General features: G+C 33.9%; 1 protein-coding gene across 9 annotated transcripts in view; it reads right to left on the bottom strand.

Moving 5' to 3' along the window:
- Window positions 1-679: 679 nt before the first annotated feature.
- Window positions 680-20,081, bottom strand: part of LOC149076789 (sentrin-specific protease 6-like) — a 130,111-nt gene continuing 110,709 nt past the window's right edge. For 7 of the 9 annotated variants that reach the window (XM_089244509.1, XM_089244511.1, XM_089244514.1 and 4 more), the window contains 5 exons: window positions 13,927-14,059; window positions 11,318-11,353; window positions 8,537-8,605; window positions 2,324-2,474; window positions 680-1,370 (listed from right to left, as the gene is read on the bottom strand). In XM_089244509.1, the coding sequence (XP_089100635.1) occupies window positions 1,149-1,370; window positions 2,324-2,474; window positions 8,537-8,605; window positions 11,318-11,353; window positions 13,927-14,059 (611 nt within the window). In that variant the 3' untranslated portion in view covers window positions 680-1,148. The remainder of the gene's footprint in view (window positions 1,371-2,323; window positions 2,475-8,536; window positions 8,606-11,317; window positions 11,354-13,926; window positions 14,060-20,081) is intronic. The other 2 variants (XM_089244517.1, XM_089244513.1) reach the window with 2 other exon arrangements.

Here is a 20,081-nt window from a genome sequence, read left to right as displayed (position 1 = left end):
GATCCATAAAGAAGCTTTTGTACAAGCAATAAGATATGCACACAATATATTTTTTTTAAGTGCAAAACTAATTTAATTATCAGAGACTGATATTTGGCAAGAATTTTTTTCCATTATTTATTGATAATGTCACACTACTCTGATAAATTACTCAATTGAACTATACAAAATTTCATGTTCATTAGAGGCCGTTCAAGTCATCATCGATTGGGGGGGGGGAAGGGGGTTTCCAATTTGCTAACTTTTGAAGGGAAGGGGGGAGGGTGTTTGGATAATGCTTACGTTAGCAACCACCCTTCATGAAAATATGAGTTAGGATGCAGAGGGGCAGAGCTGATGACGAAATTTTTCTGACAGGGGGGGGGGGGTCAAAAATGACTAAAAATTTGCTTACGTAATACTTGAACGACCCCTTCACATAAGAGAAAAGTTGTCCAGAGAAAAATTTGTTTTTCTACTTCAATATTGCCAGAACCATGCCTTGTTTGTTTTTAAGTACATTATTATTCCCACAAAAGAAAACCCCTCACTAATTTTACTTAGTTAATCCATACTTCTCTTTTTTGGAATATGATAAATTTTGTAGTTTTTTATATACTTTATATGGTTTACTTGGTGTTCAAAGAAAACAAATCGTACATCCTTGTACAATGATTACAGTCATCAAAATGCACACATATAAACAGTAATTCTTTTAATCCATGATGAGAATGAGGAAGAATGCTTTGCTTCTTGCTCACAATTTAAACCAAAATACATACATCACTGGAGCTTTAATAGATGAGATATTTACAAACATTGCATGTGTTGAAACTATACATACTCCATCTGCTTATCAAGTGTTCACGTAAGGTTCAATTAATGTATGGCATATTACAATACTATTTATGCTCAAGCATAAAATATAAAATTCTTAACCCCGAACCGAGAAATTTTGTTATCCATGGAAGCCTACAAATTTTGTGTAGAATAAACGTTTGATTTGCAGTAAGCTGCTTCCAGAAGTTTAAAGCAGTCACTACAAAGTATTCTTCAGAATAATTTTCTGAAAAATGTATTTTCCACATTCAAACTTGATGCCACAATCAAACAGTTTAACCCTTGTCCTCCTTTTTTAATCCTAGTTTATGAAATGTGAGTGACACTCGTCATGATTTCTGAACTGAGGGAGATGCTATTTTGTTTTCTGCATTCTGTCTCGAGGTAACTCGCTCCGAGGTGGAAGATGAAATTACAGCACTGCTGGATAGCTGTCGCTTTTGCAGCTCCAAGATGAGATTTCTTATCTCCTCCCTCTTATTACCAATCTTCTCTTTGGAAAACCAATCTTCCAGCTCAGGTATTGTGCCAGCATAATAGGGAAGTGGGTTCTATAATGAAACATTTCATATCACAGAAATGAATAAAAACAAAATTTAAGTTAAAATTTTTTATATGGGAAATTACATGCATCACAGTCAACAATACCTACAAAGAACTTCAGAGCACAAAATAAGTTTAAAGCCCTCTGGTGGCTCATCGTCCATGAGCTATTAGCTGATCGGTTTCACCGTCCATTGCACGGTTTCGTTCGGCATATATACGCTCTAGTGAAGGAAAATCTCTATCTCCTCTGTAGCTTAGTGGTCAGAGCACTCGTCCGGCAATCGAGGGGCCCGGGTTCGACTCCCGGTACAGGCAGAGATGAGTTTTTTCCTTCCTTAAAAAATTAACATCTCAAATAATAAATATCTTCACAACATCCAGTCTTCCGTATATCTTGTAAGTTTAAATCTGTTTAATTTCATGTTCTTTTTTTCTTTTTCTTAGGGGGGGGGGGGGAGAAGAAAAACTGCAGTCTTCTGCAGTGATACTCATCCATCTGTGGTGTGGCTCATTTTGATTACATCATGTCCAGCTAAAAAAATTATGTCAATCATACAACTGCATTTTGGAAAATGTTTCCTCTCCTGAAGTGAGCATGAAGCCTCGTCAAAATTTTCCAATAGTTTTATGCTTTTGATTGCTCAGAAATTTTATAATATTGTGCTGCACAACTCATGTGTGTCCCTCTTGCTCACTGTACAATTCATACCACAGAAATTAATAAAAACAAGGAGTACAGTATACTGAGTACAGTTACAAGTTGCTACACATAACAGGTAGATGTAAAACACTGCAAACAATAAAACCACTAACTAGCCAGTAACCAATAGAAGGTACCCTGGCAATCATAGAGGAACACCCTACCCTTCAGGAAGGAAATTTCAGTTTATATTTGATCCACACCTAATATACAATGCACAAACCACCAATTAACAATAATTAACTTTCTCATACTCACTTCGAAAAAGCTTTCCACATATTGTAGGACATATACGCCACAATCACTGTAATTTGACTGAAGAGGAACATTTGGAGTGTACCCTTGCATCGTTACCTTGTTGAAAGCCCGGTGAGAATTTTTCCTCATTCGCCACTCAATTTCTAAATACCTAATATTAGAGAGAAAAAAAAAGAGCATGGAAGACAAAAATTTTTCCCCCTTTAAATTTTCAGCTACTTATAAAAATATTATCTCAATAAAAAATAGTTATGCATTCTTCAGAATATGAACAGCAGAGCTTGTGTATTTGAAAAAATAAACAGTAATTTCAAAGCTTGTGGTAAATAATTCCATCAGATTTTACAGGTCAATAACCAACTAGCAGCATCAATAGAATTGATACTTATAAAGCATGAATTTCATTTTGGGAAAAAAAGTACAGTACTTACACTGATTTGATGGTAAAGTTAAAAAAAAAATTCTGATGTTTTTATGCTGCTATATTTACAGCAGACTCCCAAGTATCTTGCTTAATGTGGTGGAAGGGTAGATACAGTGTTGGCCAATACGCACCGAGATGCATAATTAATGCATCAAAATACAATTTTACTCCAAATTTTATTGAAGAGTTTAAATACTCTTTTAAATTTTGGTTAATTTTTTTTCAACACAGTTATTAATTACTTTGCTTTCATTGAAAAGAAAATAACCCTTAAAATTTTAGAGAAGTGAAATTAACTCATAAAAATTATTTTCCCATTTTTTTTGACATTTTAAAAATTTATTACAGAAAAAATTAAAACATTCCATATGCACTCTAAGATAAATTTTATGTCTAATTTAATTGAAGAAAACATAAAAAGTGTTTGCATTCATATATGCTTAAAGTATGAATAAGTATACTTTTAAAATAAACAAAATATTAATGTAAAAAAACCCCATAGGATATAATTCTTACAAAAGTTGTTTGAACTTATTTTACTGTTCATTAATGAATAATTATACAAATCTGAAAAGGTAAGCCTAAGATGAAAGAGCTGGGAAAATATGCAGTTTTCATGTTTCAACTTGCACACAGCACATAAGAGGACTAGCAGGCACCCACTTATAATGCCTTGGAAAAGTAAATTATTTCTCATTTTATTCAGAATTATTCAGGACTCCCACTCAAAAAATTAGAAAAAGCAGGACTAAAAAGTAGGATGGGGGAGGGTCTTCCCCAGACAAAATTTTTTTATTACTTTTTTTCCATAGCACTATTTTAGTATCCTATAAGATTGACTCAAGTCAAAGCAAAATGTCAAGAATGACTTGGTTACAAAAACAATTTTTGGCCAAAGCAGTGCACTAGCAACCCCCCCTGGTACTCATAGACTCGATCAAAAAAAATTTTCATTAAAAAAAAATTTTCAACAATTTTTTTTCCATAAATTAAGAAAAAGTTCCATTCCCCCCCCCCCCCCCAAGGTAGGTTCAGCATTGCCCCTGAGCAGAGTATAATTCCATGTCAGTCTTTCCATCCACAAAAGAGAAATCGCATCCACATACTGTTCATAAAACATAATATTTCCTTTCGTGGATGCTATCAGTGATTGATAATCTTGGGTATATGAACTCTTAAAAGCTTTATATAGCTTAAAGTTTTATATTTTCTATTTGAAGTCATTTAATCAGAGGAAACAATTAAAAACTTCAAAATACAAAGCTGCTGACGAAAAAACTTGTATTTACAGCGTGGCTGTTAATGGAATAGAATAACAATTATACAGTAATTTTGGCAACCAAGGGCTTACCCCTGATAAATGATTGCCAATAAACACTACGTAAACAAGGTCACTTCTTTGCCAGTTGCTTAAATGTGGTCACAAAGACTTTTCCCGGTTGCTCGATGGAAATGACCACGGCTGTCCTCTATGGGTGTTTTTCCTAACAATGACGCCACGACAACGTGAAAGCTTGCATAAAATCTAATTTTCTGCCAAAATCTGGAGAACAGGAGCAGGAGGAAGGATGAAAAATCTGGAGTCTCCAGCCTAAATACGGAGAGTTGACAGGTCTGCACTGGGGAACAAAATTTTTGTTGAATTTATACAAGTACTTGATCTTATCTAATTCGAGTATGCTGATTTCAAATCTGAGCTTAATTTTTTCCTATAAGCTCTAGATTTTTTTAAAATAATATTTTGAAAAAAATCTAACGTTTAACATTAAACTAATAATGTTTTTTTCTGCATTTATTTTTTCTGGCACTTTTCAGACAAGAATTTGTGCTTATAATTCTTGTGTTTCTGGACTTTATGAGGGAAATTCCATTTGATGCTCCAGTAGTAGTCCATCTCTAATTAATGGCAGTAAATTGCAATATAGCGATATGGCCAGAGTTGGTGTTTTATTAAAGTAGCAGTCAGCCATCCTATTTTTGTCTCAGCAGCCTTTGTAGCACTCTTCCATCGTCTTGAAATCTTGATGAAAGCACTCTCCTTGTTCATCACTTACAGTCCCAAGACTTGCGTGTTTTATTAAAGTAGCAGTCAGCCATCCTATTTTTGTCTCAGCAGCCTTTGTAGCACTCTTCCATCGTCTTGAAATCTTGATGAAAGCACTCTCCTTGTTCATCACTTACAGTCCCAAGACTCTTAAGGGAATTGATCAAGGTGAATAAACAGGAAATGAAGCTTTACACTCCTGTTGCACCTGAGCTCAAGAAAAGCCAACAGCATTCTAGTAACCAGAATCTCATAGTTATCTGCCTTTCTGTTATTAAAATTTTTTTGTATAACTGCTTTAAAAGACAGCCACACACACACAGTGACTTCTTTTCATTCATCTTCGTGACAAATTCAGGATCACGCACAAGGGCACAAATTTGAGGTTCATCGAACACACTTGCTTTGACCTTCTTGAAAGACAAAGCAAGAAAAGAAACTATATATTGGAAACATTCAATGCCATGACAAACCGCTCCATCAATCCAAGCTTGAGGTGAAGTGGAGGAAAGACAATCATCTCTCAGCTAAAAATTTTATCTCTTACAATGCTTGACATGCCTGCTTCCAGAGTTGGACAGGCCACTCATTCTGGGTTCAGTGTCTCGAGCTTAGCTGTCCCACATGCAAAGAAAGCATGGAAATTTTGTGAATTCTTTCTGTTGGCCAAGTAGGATGTTAACCATTTTCAGGTCGATATAAATGATCCAATTATGTACAACTAATCTGCAACAACCTAGCCAGTGTAAGTCATTAGTCGATAGCCCAGGACTTTTGGCAATGTATCAGTATACAGGGTGTAAAGTTAAGTCCTTAGGCACCCTTTATCTTTTGAACCGTTGGTTATAGAAGCACACTTTTAATAAGAAAATTTATCCAAATAACATGTCCATTTTGGATATATACAATTTTATTAGGGGCTGCATATGTATCGAGATAGAAAATTTAATTTTTTATACGGTTCCTTTAACTTCTAATTAGAAAGACAAATTATATTTTGTATCTCGATATGTATACAACACCTAGTAAAATACATGACATATCTATAATAGACATGTTATTTGGATACTTTTTCTAGTTGAAAGTATGCTTCTATAACCAACGGTTCGAAAGATAAAGGGTGTCTGAGGACTTAATTTCACATTCTGTATAATATCAAATAGCATAAAAACTGAAGCTTGCAGAGAGAAATTGATTTAAGATTTGAAATCAGCAATAAGAAAATAACTTAAATCATTAGAAAAATCTCATGCAATAGAGAATAAAAAAACTTTTCCCCAGTGTAATTCTTTTCTGTTCTCAAAATATAAATTACATTTTTTTGGAGTCTCCCACAGTCCAATCTGTCAACTCTTCGACAATGCACAGCAAATTATGAAGGCATGTAAGATTTTTAAGAATGACGCTCCTTCGAGACCAACTCGAGAACTTTAAAAGCACAGTGCAAAATGTGTAAATTACAAGCTCTCATGTAAATAAGTCAAGGTGAACCAGATGGTTTTACTGTGTTGCCATCCCTTTTTTAAAGGTATTTGTTTACATTTTACTATACAATACCAGTGTAACCGTTTCTGAAAAATGAAGCACGTTAATTTCTAGCTCCAAGTATTGCCGCTATGGTGGTCGAGTGGTCATAGTGACGGACTCGCATCGCGAGGACCCAGATTCGAACCGCACCGCCACCATAGTGGTGGTTGGCTGAAATTGGTTTTCTGTGGTTCCCAACTTCAAGGCGCGAATGCGAGCCAATCTCCACATTAAAAAGTCTCTCCACAGAAAGCAACAGACCTATAAACAGCACAAATGTAATTCAATTATAACACATCATTCACTTCCCTTCTGAAATATAGATGGCAGCACTGAAAAATCAAACACAACACTACATATGCACTCAGACTGTTAGGTACACACACAGTTACACCTCCGGCACAATTCACTAGGTAGTAAATTGCCCATAAATGGTGATAGACCAGAGTTGTGCTCGGTTTGAAAGAAAAACTCTATATTAAAGTATTCTATATAAGTATTCTATACATTGTTATGCCTCTGCATGCCCTAAAAATACATAAGACAATGGAATGCTATTGGGTAACATCAGAATCACCAAACCAAGAATAGGCTTATGTATCGAACTGTTTTGTAATGCAAACTGCTATTCACCTATACACAAAATGTGCACCATAATTTTGAATGATGACTGCTATTTACTGTCCAAGACCATGAAAATTAAATACAAAATCACTTTTTCCATCCAGACAGAAGTTTTTTAATCACTACTCTACTTGTTGAACCCTCAAACTGAACAAATTAAAAATTAATAAACCAAATGGTCCACATACGCCCCCCCCTCCAAATAACCTTGAAAACTATACAATTTCTGCTTTGGCAGAATAATTAATGGCAATCTACAACGCTTGTACTATTTGCAATATATTGATGATTCCCTGCTCAATTAAAACCAATTACATTCTTTCAAAAGCACAGTGCAAAATGTGTAAATTACATGATACTATGTAAATAAGCCAAGGTGAACCAGGCGGTTTTACTGCACTGTCCATCCTTTTTTAAAGGGATGTTTTTACATTTCACTGATCACACACACCCAATACCAGCGTAACCATTTTTGACAAATGAAGCACTTTCATTTCTAGCTCTTTGCTGAACATTGTTAATATTGTTTATGCCTTTTCACATGCCCTAAAAACACAGAAGACAACTGAATGCTATTGCGTAGCATCAGAATCACCAAACCTAGAATAGGCCTATGTATTCAACTGCTTTGCAATGAAACTGTTGTTTCACTTATACACAAAATGTACACCATAATTTTGAATGATGACTGTTGGTTACTGTCCAAGACCATTGAAGTGGTAAATACAAAATTATTTTTTCCATCCAGACAGAAGTTTTTAATGACTACTCTACTTGTTGAACCCTTAAACTATGCAGAAAAAAAATTAATAAACTAAATGGTCCCTATACACCCCTCCCCAAATAACCTGAAAAACGATACAATTTGTGCTTTGGCAGAATCATTAATTGAGTGCACAATCTAGCACAATTTTAATATTTCGAAATATATAGATGATTCCCTGCTGAATTAAAACCAATTCCACAAATTTTGTTGATAGGATTTGGTGAAAAGTAGGACAAAAACCAGGAAGTAGGGGACAAAACCGAGAAAGTACGGCTTTTGTTCTAGTAGAACATTTTACCAAAAAGTAGGACGAGTGGGAGTCCTGATAATTAGATCATTGCGAATCAGCCTTCAAAAAGTGCAGCTCTGGTTCGCATTCTCATAAATCCTCTGGTTGCGTTCTCGTAAATCCAACCTAATTAAACGCTCTAGCAAGTCTTTAGATACACAGCTTCGTTGGTATAAGAGCCATTAATCAAAAACCATCCGGAATGAACAGAATCTCATGCCATCTATGACGAAGTATTAATGAAACTTTTTCTTTTGAGCACCTACAATCTTCACCTCAATCCATTCTCACTGCTGTCACTCTACATGTCCTTGACAAAGCTGCTCAACCTGCTCACACTAATTAGCAATTATAACATTTAGTACTATTAACTGCATATATTTGTGATCATCTCTCCACTGATTTAATTATCCAATGCATATAACATTTGGTCGCATCCAATTTACTAAACTGAGGCTAGACCATACAAAATTTAATTATGCTAATTGTATATGAAAGTGGAGCATGATGGAGGTTCAAATTACCAATCAGATACTTACTCTCTAAGAGTATTAATAATCCTGACACGACTTGGTCCAGGAAGAGAGTCAAAGATCAGAATACAGGGGCTGGAAAAAAAGTGATTAATTTTGTTAGAAAAAGCTTCAAGAGAATATTCGAGATAAAACTTGATAATAAATGTTTTCTTCAGTTACTTCCAATATGCTTAATTTAGAAGGCTATTTTGCAAAAACTATGATAAAAACTAGATAAATACAATGTGTTAAATGAAGCATAATTAATGCAGATTAATCAGCAATGATTTATGATAGAGTGATTATAACTAAAATCCTAATTTCAAAACACAGTAAAATAAGAACTGTCAGAATAACTAGAAAATTTGCGTGAACATTCCTGAAGAAATGGAATTTTGTATGGCAGAAGGGGGAATAAATTCTTAAAAATATAAAATAGATAATGCTGTACTCATCCAAAACATGGAAAATTCTCTCATATTATGAAACAACAACCAGTCATAAAATTTTTTAACTTAATTAGCATCATACGATTTCATAATTTATAGAAACATCATAAAAATAAAGTCATTAAAGCAACAACTACAACTTACACAAGAAATTTTAAATATGTTGTCTACCGTGTTAGAAAAAGTTCTGGCTATGAGGTAAGAGCGAAAAAATTCTTGTTCAACAACAGATCAGAATATGTCATGGTAATGATGTGGATGTGTTTTAATGTGTATTTGTGCAATTTAACAAAGTTTGCAATAACACCACTGCACATAAAATTTTGGGATAGCCCCAAAGCCAAAAGTTGCAAGGACTATAATAGCATTCAGGTTTCATGTCATCCTGTTATTGTCAAAATGATACTTCAGCAGCTGATTTATTGGTGTTACAATGTGCATCTTGATAAAAGTTGCTATCCCCCAGGACTGGACAAAATTAAAAAAATTTAGGCACCAGCCAAATTTGCTAGGAGCAAAGCATGTTTTTCCCTCAAGAAAAAAGTCATAAATAATGTTGGTTTTTTTTTACTTTACCAGAACTTTGGCCCATTCCTTATTAGAAAACACATTATTACAAAATCAAAAAAAAATTGCATCATACTTACACTTCATTTTAGCAATGATACATATCAAATTTTAGGCACCAAAACTGATTTTCTAGTCACCATGGGGACCTGCCGCCTGAAATTTGTCCAGCCCTGCTATCCACACAGATGCTGTTAAGTGTCAAAATGATGTGGTTGCAAAAATTAGATTATACCACTGGCCAAGTACAGTACCATCTAATTTTACATTTTAAAGTATTTTTTTTCTTTCATGACGAAGATTTGATGACAGGGAAAAAAAAATTTTCCATGGCTTTCAGGAGTATCCATGCAATTTTCCAAGTCATTCTGCCCATTGGTTTTTATTGTAGTGTTTGGAGATCAGAATTTTAATTATAATCACCCTGCTTATAGCAGATTATTTTTTATAATGTTACGAAAAATACTGTCGCATAATCTTTGAAGAACCCTCTCGAGACAATCTCCTGTTGCTAAACCAGAAATGTCAAGATATGCTCGTAGCTTCTGGATTTATCTAGAAGGTCTCCAGATGGTGGCACCACAAAATTGGAACTATAGAAGAATTCTAGAATTTTCGTCATATCTATAAAAACAGTCAGAGTTGTTACTTGATCCTGAATGCGAGATTCGTATTTTTAGTTTGCTCTTTTATATAAATAGCTGTTTTCTGTAAAAATAAATATGTAACGTCCTGCTAATTGGTTCCTCCACTTATTTCAAGGACTTGTGAAAAATTATCCTGAACAATAAATCACTTACTACTGTACAGTAGAACATATAACTATTGAATATTAAACCCGGTGGCGATATACATTATGAGATATACTGCCTCTAATTGGAAGAAAATAAGAAGAAAATTGCCTGTGAGGCAATGTAAATACTAGTACACTAGTCTTTGTCCTTTAGGGACAGCTGGTGTCTTTTTGGATTATAAGACCACCTGCCCTTAGTATGATAGTGAAGTCACTACTGTAGGTTTTTTGTGTGAAGGAATAGAAACAAAAGCCTGGGAGATACCACTGCCACCAAATATTTAGATGCATGATGCAATCCTCATTCATGAATTTGCTTAAGATAGAGCATCAGAATGTAGCTCAAAGTTAGAAAATGCCATAAGAATGAGAAATTTTGGTATAGTATATAAGTTTAAGTAACTAAGCTACTTCTTATATGGAAATACATATATTCAGGCCACTTTTATGAGATTTTTTTAAAAAAAACCACTTATACCATCTTTCACTATTCAAATAACCATCAGAATGTATCGCAAGAATAGAAAATGTGCTAAGAATGAAAAATTTGATATATGAATCAATGATATTTTTCAAGACGAAAAAATTATATTTTGGCCACTTTTATGTGAATAAGAAAACACTACGTTAAAACCAATGTGGTTTATATAAAACAACCCTGGTATAATTTAAATAACTTCATGTGTAATTTTTCATTCATTTCAAGGAACGACATGGACTCTAAGACACAGACCCTTCTAAGTAGGCAAGCTTTAATTTGAAAAATAGTGTACACATATGCAATTGTCAAAAAAGTATTTCTAAAGTGCATACATGATGGGGGAAGAGCATATCCAAGAATATAACAAAATGGAATTAATACATAATCAGCACCAATGAATAAACTTTTTTTATGATGGAATTAATAAAATAAGTCAGTTTTAGAGCACATAACAATGATTGAGAAGACCCGAAAGATTATAGGGGTTAATTTCCTACAGCAAAAATAATACTCACCCATCACAATGAGTTATCATTTGAGGTTTTCTTGTCCTGTTCACAACAAAAACGGTAAAACGAAATCATACATGGAGAGAGAGAGGAAAAAAATGATAAAAGGATTTAAAATCAAAATTGAAAAAAAATAAAAAGTAAAGAAATAAAATAACCATAAAAATATTCAAACATTGACAAAACACATTCCAAATACAATAAATCAGAAAGGAGCAAAAATTAAAATTGATTATGAAAGAATAATGGAACCAATAATAGGACAAACACTTGCGTTCTCATGATATACATGCCAGTTATGGTGTGCATGATAGAGAAGATAACACACATGCACACACTAGTGGTTTTCACAAGGCTGTAAAAAAAATATTGCTACAAGGTCCAAGTTATATTTCAGAGAGAGAGAGAGACAGCACGCACTAAATTAGAAGGAAAAATATGCTGAGTGACTTTGAAATAATGCAAGGTGTACTTGACTTTCTCTAACCAAGTGGGTACTCATGTAAGTATAAATTAAAAACATTTATACAGGCACTGATGGCAGAGCAATACAGATAAAGCAAAGAATGTAGCCAAAATTCATGTCATCGTTTCATAGAAAGCATGTCTTTTTCGGCAAAGCTCACAAGACCTACAAGGTACAGTTCATTGTGACCACCTTCAAGAGAGCAGAAATAAAACACAGCAAATTTGTTTGATTATTTTTCATTGCATCAATCATTTTCTGCAAGTGATTGGGACTGGACAATCCCAAATGACCGCATTCTACACTTTTTGTTACCAAATCACTCACAGAGAGGTTGGTGTGCTCACCACTCGGTGGGTGAATAACTGACATAGCAATTTGCTTCTGTGGTCATCTTTGGCACAGTTTTTGTTTTACCATTATGCCAGAAAAAGATTCTGATAAGAACTGAATGTATATCTAACATATAACACTTGGCTTGCTGTAACATGGTTGTTCTAAAGAGTGACTTTAGACATTGACCTTAGTGATTTAAAAAATCCCTTAGAGCCTGTACTAAGTGGGGAAACATAATAATACAGAAGGCCACACAGGTTAGTGTTTCCACATCACTGGAAAGAAATTGAATAGTAAAGAGATTCTTGAATATCTAAATCACGTAAATCGCACCAACCCACTTGTTTGCTCTCTCTTGAAACTTGAAAGATAGGGTCATAATGGGGAAGAGACTCTGCTCAAGAAAAGCCAAAATATTTTTTTCGTTCCTCCTCTTGCTTTAATAATACAGTCAGACTCCAGATGTAACAAATTCAGATTAAAAAATTCCTCGATTCAATTTCCCCCCCCCCCAAAATAAAGGTCAAACTTCTATTTAATGAATAAAAACCCTTTTTAATGTACGACAAATTGTTTTTGAACTATATCCTCACTTTGTTTTATATTTTTCATCACCCACAACCACAATCCAAAGATCTGACTTCCCAGATTTGACCTTCAGCTTTTTTTTAGAGACAAAAAAAAAGTAGGAATTTGTTTTTTTTTAAGTAAAAGAGGCAAATAAAGCCATTTAGAGTGTGTGTGGGAAGGCTTCAGTGGCCAATTGGTGGCCACTAAGGGGCCGTTCAAGTATTACGTAAGCAAATGTTTAGCCATTTTTGACCCCCCCCCCCTTGTCAACAAAACGCTGACTCCCCTCCCCCCCTTGTCAGCAAAATTTCGTCATCAGCTCTGCCCCTCTGAATCCTAACTCATATTTTCATAAAGGGTGGTTGATGACGTAAGCATTATCCAAACCCCCCACTCGTCATCAAAAGTCAGCAAATCGTAAACCCCCTTCCCCCCATCGATGATGACGTAACACTTGAATCACCCCTAATACCATATAACATTGCGCTGTTTGCATATTTAGATTTCAGAAAAAAACGAAGGTATTCTAAGTTTCTGCTGTCTTGATAAACAATGAAAAGGTGGGGGTGTCATCAGAAAAGAAAGCATTTTCAGTAAGTGAAAAATAGCGACTTCAACAGAATTTGATTGCACATTGAAAAAGTGCAAAAAAAACTATTACATGTAAGGGGATTTTTACTGCAGAACATTTCCAGTCAGCTGAGGGCTCGTCGCAGAACAGTGCTAAACATTCTGCTTTAGGGCTTCTATCATGCAATTTTTTCCACGCATCCTGACTTTATTCTTAAGTGTGTGTATATATATTTTTTGATTTTTGTCAGAAATAAGTTGCAACACTAGCCCCAAAATAGGTAGCTTTTAAAATTTGCTGTTTCAAATGTGTTTATGCTCTTGATCAATCTCTTCTTAACGAATAAAATTGTTTGTTTCTTCCAATTTGTAATATCAGGGTCTAACTATAATAAATTTTAGAATTCTAAATGAAGAATTCTTCATGAAGAGAATAAAGTTTTTTTTATAGAATGCACAACATCTACACAATGACAATAAATTTATACGTTAATTTTTGAATATAGAAAATGAAGAATGCATTTGAGTACTAAATAACAACCCAGATACTAAAAATTACACTTTCGTAAATGAATATTTGATATATTCATAGTCAAAAGATATATAACACCCATTTCCCTTTGAATAGGCTTACAGTAAAAAAAACTTTGTAAGGTATGTTTATTCAACTTACGATTTTGTGTTTGGAATGCCACGATCCGGGTTAGTAGTGCTGTCTGGTGTCTTCGCATCTTCTTCTGTAAAACTGCTTTCAGCTCCATTGGTAAAACCAAAATTGTATGCAGAGCTTTCATCACTACTTGAATCTGCAATTAAGAATAAATTTTTTTTTAAACAAAAAATAATCTCTGGCAGTGACTGAAATAGATGAAAAAAAAAAAAAGTTTTTTCCCCACCTTTATTAATAAGAATATTGATATAAATGAAAATTAAAAAGTATACATGATGTAGTAGAATCCCAGCAGTAATTTATGATTTCGCTTACAGACCAGTGATTTAAAAAGCCTTAGCAAGTATGAAAATTCATGAGAACAAGTGTCAAGACTTTTCGATACCATATAACCCCACCCAATCTCAACCAAAATACCCACAGGATCAAAAACATTTGTTTTTCCTTATAGATAGTATTTGCTCTTGAGAAGGTATGTTTTAAAAAAGATATATATGAGAGAAAAATTAACATAGTAAAAATTAAAAGAAAAAAACTAACACCTGAGTGGTGCGATTAGCAAAAAATAGGACCATTTAATTTTCACTACACAAAAAACACACTTTTTAATAAATTATTTTAATTTTTCCTCTCAAAGTAACTTATGTTAACTGGAGGTAATATTTTGTGGTAATTGATGAAAGCATTAAAGTTGCTGCCATTTATATGTCTGAAACTTTTACATGTTTTTTTAAGAAGACCAAAATGTGATTTGTGATTCAAAATTGGCCTCTGAAAGCAAATTATTAAACAAATTTATTCAAAACTTTTTTGCTTAAAAAGATGCTTTTAGAAATCACCAGGTGTTGGATGAAATAGATGTTTTCAAAACTTCATGAAATCTTGTAATATGCTATAGCAAGCCATTCCTCCCATAAACATTTCATTATCTGTTTTACAAGGTGTTTGCAATTTACAGTTTATGTAATTACAATTTACATAATTACAATTAAATGTTTAAAAATTGTTTCAAACTTCTAATAATTAGTCTCATCGCCCCATGCAGTTTTATTTGAACACTGGAAATAAGCTTTAATTCTTTCATTTTTCTTCACATGATTGAATAATATGTTTTCAATGTAACATATTTTGCATATTTGGAAATTGGTGGAATATAAAAATCATAAAGTTTCTGCGACTATTACGAGGCAAGTCTATCTAGTCTTAAAAAGGCACTGGCAGGCTAAAATGGTGGAATATGTTGTAGTTTTTGTATATTCAACTGTAAAAAGTTAGAGTTGTACAGCAGAACATGATGTGTTGCAATACTATAAACTACAATGAAGAAGCAGTATGTATCCAGTTCTTCAATGTAGGTCTTGTATTGCAACACATCATGTGGCAATTCATTGACTTTTTTTCACAGTGCTTAGTCTCAACTTCTACACATGATTGAGGTAAAAGTTAGAAAAATGCTCAGATGTTATACTACTGTTAATTCCATCTAATTAGTCTGATTTTGCATGAACTTCAAATCAGAAGTTCAATCAAGATCAGAATCTAAATTAAAAGCCCAGTACGCATTTAGTATAGTGAATGAATATAATAATGAATAATGTACCCGACATTCTTAACCCTCTGGCTGCTCATCCCGCGATTTCCACGGGCAACTCAAATGTAGCAAAATTTGCTCATCCCGCGATTTCCGCGGGCATGTGTTTTTCTTCCTTTATTGAGAAGCGCATCCCGTTTTTCCCCCGTTTAACCACTGAAATAAATAATATACAGTATTAGACGTTTAATTTACGTTTTGGCCAACAGATGTCGTTAGTTGTCCACTAAATTGCGGCATTTGAAGGCACGTGGTATTACCGCTCAAACTTCACTTTTTGCCGCTTTTTTATCAGAAATGGCTGCTAGAAAACGTTCAGCGATTGACAGATTGTATATTCCTGATGACTTATCAGATTCTGAAAGTGATTTTAGTTTTGATAGTAATAGTGATATAGATTTTTCGGACTGCTCCTCATATAGCGATGAATCTGATCATGATTCAATAAACTTGCAAAGCGTTAGGCAGTGGTGCAAAATTGATATGAAGAATATTCCTCCTCCTCCCCCTTCAGTTCCTTTTCGTGGAAATCCGGGAATTACTGTGAATATAGCTGACAATGCAAGTATGTTGAATTATTTTGAACTTTTTTTTGATGATCAAATATTACGAATGATAGTCCGAGAAACCAATAGATACGCTGAACAATATACCCATAAAACAGTTTGTAAAGAGCGATCACGCTGGAAAAAATGGACAGAAACGAATGTTGAAGAACTAAGACTATTTTTTGCAGTTTTGTTACTCCAAGGAGTCATAAAGAAGCCAGAACAAGAGCATTATTGGTCTAAGCGTCAAATATTATCCACACCAATTTTTGCAAAAGTAATTGGAAAAAATAGGTTTTTATTGCTCATGAAGTTTCTTCATTTTACTAATAATAAGGAATTTGATAAAGACCGACACCCATGGCCGAAATTGAATAAAATTTATGAACTAATGGAACATCTTCAATGCAAATTTCGAGAAGTCTATATACCAGGGAAAAGTCTTAGTTTAGATGAGAGTTTGATGCGGTTCAAAGGCAGGCTCAAGTGGAAAATGTTTATTGCCAAAAAAAGAGCAAGATTTGGCTTGAAGTTTTTCGTTCTTTGTGAAGCAGAGAGTGGATACATTTCCGATTTCCTCATATACACAGGTGATGGAACAGTGTATAATCCGAAATACAGCCAATATCCAGTTTCCACCAAAATTGTTTTACACTTGATGGATCGATTCCTGGGAAAAGGTTATTGTGTCACTATTGATAATTTTTATATGTCTCCACAGCTTGCAGACATCTTAGTTACAGAAAAGACGGACACTTATGGGACAGTGAATAAAACCAGAAAAGACCTCCCTGTCAACTTTTCAAAAGAGAAAGTCCCCAAGGGTGAAATTGTTGCTTATCAAAGAGGCAAAGTTATGGCCCTGAAGTGGCAGGACAAGAAGAGTGTCTGCCTTATGAGTACTATTCATGATGCAAGCTCTTATTTGGTGACATGCAAATCTAAAAAGACTGTTATGAAACCAGTTGTCGTTTGTGACTATAATAATACAATGGGTGGCGTCGATTTATGCGACCAAGAAATGTCCTACTACCCTACGCTCCGAAAACAACAGGGGAAGTATTACATCAAAATTTTCAGGCAGTTTTTAGATCAATCGTTGTGGAATGCCTACGTACTTTACAAAAAGCAAAACCCAACAGAAAATATAAAGCTTTTGGAATTTCGTTTGCAAATGGTTGAAGAAAGTATCCAAAAGTATTCTGATAGTGATAAAAGCGGTTGTCCTGGAAGACCGAGTTCTACTCTGAACCCTTTGAGATTGACAGCTCGTCATTTTGCAAGCCACATACCACCTAACCCCATAAAAAGAGAGCCTCGAAGACAGTGTGCTGTTTGCTGTTCAAGAAAGGATGCAAATGGAAAAAAAATTCGCAAAGAAACACGAATCTGGTGCAAAGACTGTGAAGTTGGACTTTGCCTTGAACCCTGTTTCGAACTCTATCATACTAAACTACATTTCTAAGATATTTTTTTCTCAGTGCTTTATATTTTTTTAAATTTTATACATTTTACATTTTTATATTATGCAATAGATAGAAATTAACTGTAATTCAATTGAAATTTCTTTAAAAAAATTTTTTTTTGATGATTACATCTGAAATTGGTTTTTCTGGCAACTTAGATTCTCATGATAAAAATCTATATAAAAAATCTTTTCTAGAAAGAAAAAATGCATTTTTGAATTCTCCAATATATATAGATATAAAATATGCAAAAAAAAAAATACACAATTTTTGAAGCGATTTCGGTCCACAAATTGAGCAGTCAGAGGGTTAATAATTATAATTACAATAGGCATAGGCGTATGCAGAATTTTCTGGGGGGGGGGGGGGTTAAGTTTTTCCTGTAAAACAACACCATAATATCGGCTTGAGTGGGGTTAGAACCCCAAAAACCCCCACTTTGCATAAAGCAATGACAACAGGAAAAACAAACATAAACAGCCTACTGATAGCAAAAACAGGAAGACCTGAAGCTCAGAGAAGAAACACAATTTAAACCAGCCTATTCACTCATTACTTAGGATCAGATGTTTAAGAACTTCCCCAAATCTGTAACTCACATTTCCTGACATGTCAGAAAATATAAGTATTCTCTGCGTGCCAGCTAAAGTGAAGTAATACAGTATAGGTTTAATTTTGTTCTTGCAATATCATAAACCCATCTTAATATAGTATAGGCCAGCAGTTGGCAACCTGTCCATCACGATTTACAAGGAGATATGTGGAACAATTTTTTCAAACAGTGTATTTTAATCCTCACAATATAAATTTATGGAAGCATGAAATAAGATTTTTTTAAATTGTACTTGAGTGATTGGTTATAATGCCATGAAAGATAAAATTTAAAACGATTTTTGTTGATTTTCAGTGATAATAAATGACAGACTAACACACATTGAAGTCATTCTTGAATGAGCAAAAATACCATCAAGCAGCTTGCCAGATAAATTTTTGGTTGCCTACCTTTTGTATAGGCTCATAAAAAAAATATATGGTAACACTAAACACCAAATTTTGACAAAGTATCCGCATCCGATAAAAAAATGGTGGTTCCTTATGTAATTCTGAGAGCTGAACACAAATTTTACCATAAAAAAAGATGGATTGGCTAGTTTTCTCCAAATTAAACATTTAGTACACTGTGAAATCCAACAAAATAAATGTACAGAAAAACAAATATATATAGATATACAACATTAATATACATAAAAACAACAAAAATATATAAAAACGCACATGCATTACAGGATAACAGTTAATTTATTGGCATCAGCAGAGCCGCCCTTACCAGATGCAGGACCTGGTGTAAAAATATTAGCACCCCAGCCCAATTTTTTTCTTCTGTGAGAGAGGAAATTCAAAAATATTCAGAAAATGAAAATCATGAACATTCATAATAAATGCAAGAAATAATTCCAGAACCCATGAAAATTAATAAAAGAAAGAAATGAAGAGATGGTATTTTTTCACCCTGTGAAATATACTGGGAAATTAGTGGGCTCACAAGCTTGATTAGCCCCTAAATGTTTTGTAACCGTGTTTAAAAATCTTAAATAAAGGAAATTTGAATTTTGAAAAAAAAAATAATTGAATTTTCTGTATGTTAATGCCAAAACTGATATTTGGAAAGAAAAGTGATTATGCAAGGGGACCCGGGTTTGATTCCCGGAGGACGCAAATCACTTTTCTTTTTAAATATCAGTTTCGGCATTAACATACAGAAAATTCAATTTCCCAAAAGAAAGAAATAATTCCAGAATTCATGAAAAATTAGAATAAATGAAAGAAATAGTTTAAGAATTGATGAAAATTTTCAGAATTCCAGAGATGATGAAAATTGAGAATTCCAGAATTTATGAAAGAACTAATTAGAATTATATATTTCTTTCTAGATGAAAATGCAAAATTTCAGAATTATTTTTTTCTAGATGAAAATGCAAAATTTCAGAATTATTTTTTTCTAGATGAAAATGCAAAATTTCAGAATTATTTTTTTCTAGATGAAAATGCAGATTTACACGAATTGATGAAAATTGAGAATTTATGAAAAATATTAGTTAAAATAAATATGGAGCCCGGTGAGATTGCATCTGCTTCACGCCACTAAGGATGGCTCTGAGCATCAGACAGTAAAACCTCCTCTGATGGGCACATTTTGTTGGAACTGAACGTGTCCCATACACTACTTAACATTACAAGTAACCTCCGAATAACAGCCACTTTGGACATGGAGTCAGGAAAAAAATATGCATATCGCAATAAGAAAAAACATTTGGGTTGATTTTTTAAGGGAGTTCCCCCCCCCCTAAACTTCATGGGAGGGGGGAAGATTATATATGCTTTTTCTTTTCTTGGATACAAATGCTAGATAGGTATATTAAAGGGAGTGGAGAGGGGGAAAAAACATGAAATGATCATAAGGGACAACAGAAGACCCGTTGTCAGCACTCTAATGACTATAAGGATATGCAAGTTATCCGATTACTCTAGAAATCCTTTATTTATTAAGCACTC

This window comes from Pholcus phalangioides, unplaced genomic scaffold (assembly GCF_987345545.1).
Source record: "Pholcus phalangioides strain wild (caught in Gottingen) unplaced genomic scaffold, Ppha-v1.0 ptg000015l_1, whole genome shotgun sequence".
Classification (NCBI taxonomy): Eukaryota; Metazoa; Arthropoda; class Arachnida; order Araneae; family Pholcidae; genus Pholcus; species Pholcus phalangioides.
Note: the sequence above shows the minus strand (reverse complement) of the source record. Positions and strands in the feature narration are given on the sequence as shown.